General features: G+C 44.8%; 1 protein-coding gene across 1 annotated transcript; it reads left to right on the forward strand.

Moving 5' to 3' along the window:
* Positions 1 to 984: 984 nt before the first annotated feature.
* On the forward strand, positions 985 to 1704 carry LOC112817914 (olfactory receptor 7A17-like; the record flags this gene model as incomplete). Its single annotated transcript, XM_025865226.1, has 1 exon — positions 985 to 1704. A coding segment is annotated over exon 1 (720 nt), but the record flags the coding sequence as incomplete, so codon positions are not given.
* Between the last annotated feature and the right edge of the window lie 3 nt (positions 1705 to 1707).

Consider the following 1707-nt stretch of genomic DNA (forward strand, 5'->3'; position numbering starts at 1 on the left):
CTCTCCCAAGTTCCAACATTGTACATGTGGTAGATCTGATGTTCAAAGCCTGGTTTTCTGATTCAAAAATTTGGGACTTAAAATCATTTGGAAAAGTCTTTTTTTATAATATATATTTTTTTAAAGATTTTATTTATTTAATCAGGAGAGACAGAGGGAGAGAGAGAGAGAGAGAAGCAGAGGGAGAAGCAGGCTCCCAAGGAGCAGGGAGCCCGATGCGGGACTCGATCCCAGGACCCTGGGATCATGACATGAGCCGAAGGCAGACGCTTAACCATCTGAGCCACCCAGGCGCCCTGGAAAAGTCTTTTTTTATTTCATCTTTAAAAATCCCCTTCTATTGTCCTATATTGAGTACTACAGTGTGTATTTTCTGTTCTAAATTGCAGGTTTATTCCCTTTGCACATTTTTCTAGAGGGATATTCAATCAGTAAAATGTCTGACATCATAAAAAGCCCACTCTTTTCTTGTTTGGATACACTGTTCTTTTTCTGCTTTGTTAATTATTCTGGGCAGCATGGGCATGTGGCAGGGGCTGGAAGGCTGCCAGAACCGGAGAAGCTTTCTGCTCATCACAGTCTCTCAGGAATCCCCTGAGTTTATTAGATCTCCTTTACCACTCATGTCCATTTCTTTCCTGCGTTTTATGAACCTCCTTTTTGTTTTTTTTAAAGATTGTATTTATTTATCTGACAGAGAGAGACACAGCGAGAGAGGGTGCACAAGCAGGGGGAATGGGAGAGGGAGAAGCAGGCTTCCCACCAAGCAGGGAGCCCGATGCGGGGCTCGAACCAAGGACCCTGGGCTCATGACCTGAGTCAAAGGCAGACGCTTGACGACTGAACCACCCAGGCACCCCAATAACTGACATTTAAGGAAAAACTTTAAAAAAAGAAAAAATAGTATTAAATAAATAAATGAAGCCCATAAAATTGAACACTTTTATGCTTTTTTTTTTCTTTCCTTGTAGACAGCACCACCACATGGAAGCAGACAATGCCACAGGAATTTCAGAGTTTCTTCTTCTGGGATTATCAGGGGAACCAGAATTACAGCCCATCATATTTGGGCTTTTCCTCTGCATGTACCTAATCACTGTGCTGGGGAACCTGCTCATCATCCTGGCCGTCAGCTCAGACTCCCATCTCCACACCCCGATGTACTTCTTCCTCGCCACCCTGTCCATTGCAGACATCTGCTTCACCTCCACCACCATCCCCAAGATGCTGTGGAACATCCAGACTCAGAGCCAAGTCATCACCTATGCCGGCTGCCTCACACAGATGTACTTTTTCTTAATCTTTGGAGACTGTGACGACCTTCTCCTGACTGTGATGGCCTATGACCGCTTCGTGGCCATCTGTCACCCCTTGCACTACACAGTCATCATGAACCCTCGGCTCTGTGGACTTCTGGTTCTGGTGTCCTGGGTCATCAGTGTTCTCAATTCCTTGTTACAGAGTTTAATGGTGTTGCGACTGTCCTTCCGTGCAAAGGTGGAAATCCCCCATTTTTTCTGTGAATTCAATCAAGTAGTTGGGCAGGCCTGTTCTGACACCTTCCTTAATGATATGGTTATGTATTTCGGGATTGTGCTGCTTGGTGGCGCTCCTCTGGCTGGTATTCTTTATTCCTACTCTAAGATTGTTTCCTCCATACGTAGGATATCCTCAGCTCAGGGTAAATATAAAGCATTTTCCACCTGT

The sequence above is a fragment of the Callorhinus ursinus genome, unplaced genomic scaffold (genome assembly GCF_003265705.2).
Source record: "Callorhinus ursinus isolate GAN/ISIS: 27379988/994484 unplaced genomic scaffold, GSC_fseal_2.0 scaffold9318, whole genome shotgun sequence".
Lineage (NCBI taxonomy): Eukaryota > Metazoa > Chordata > Mammalia > Carnivora > Otariidae > Callorhinus > Callorhinus ursinus.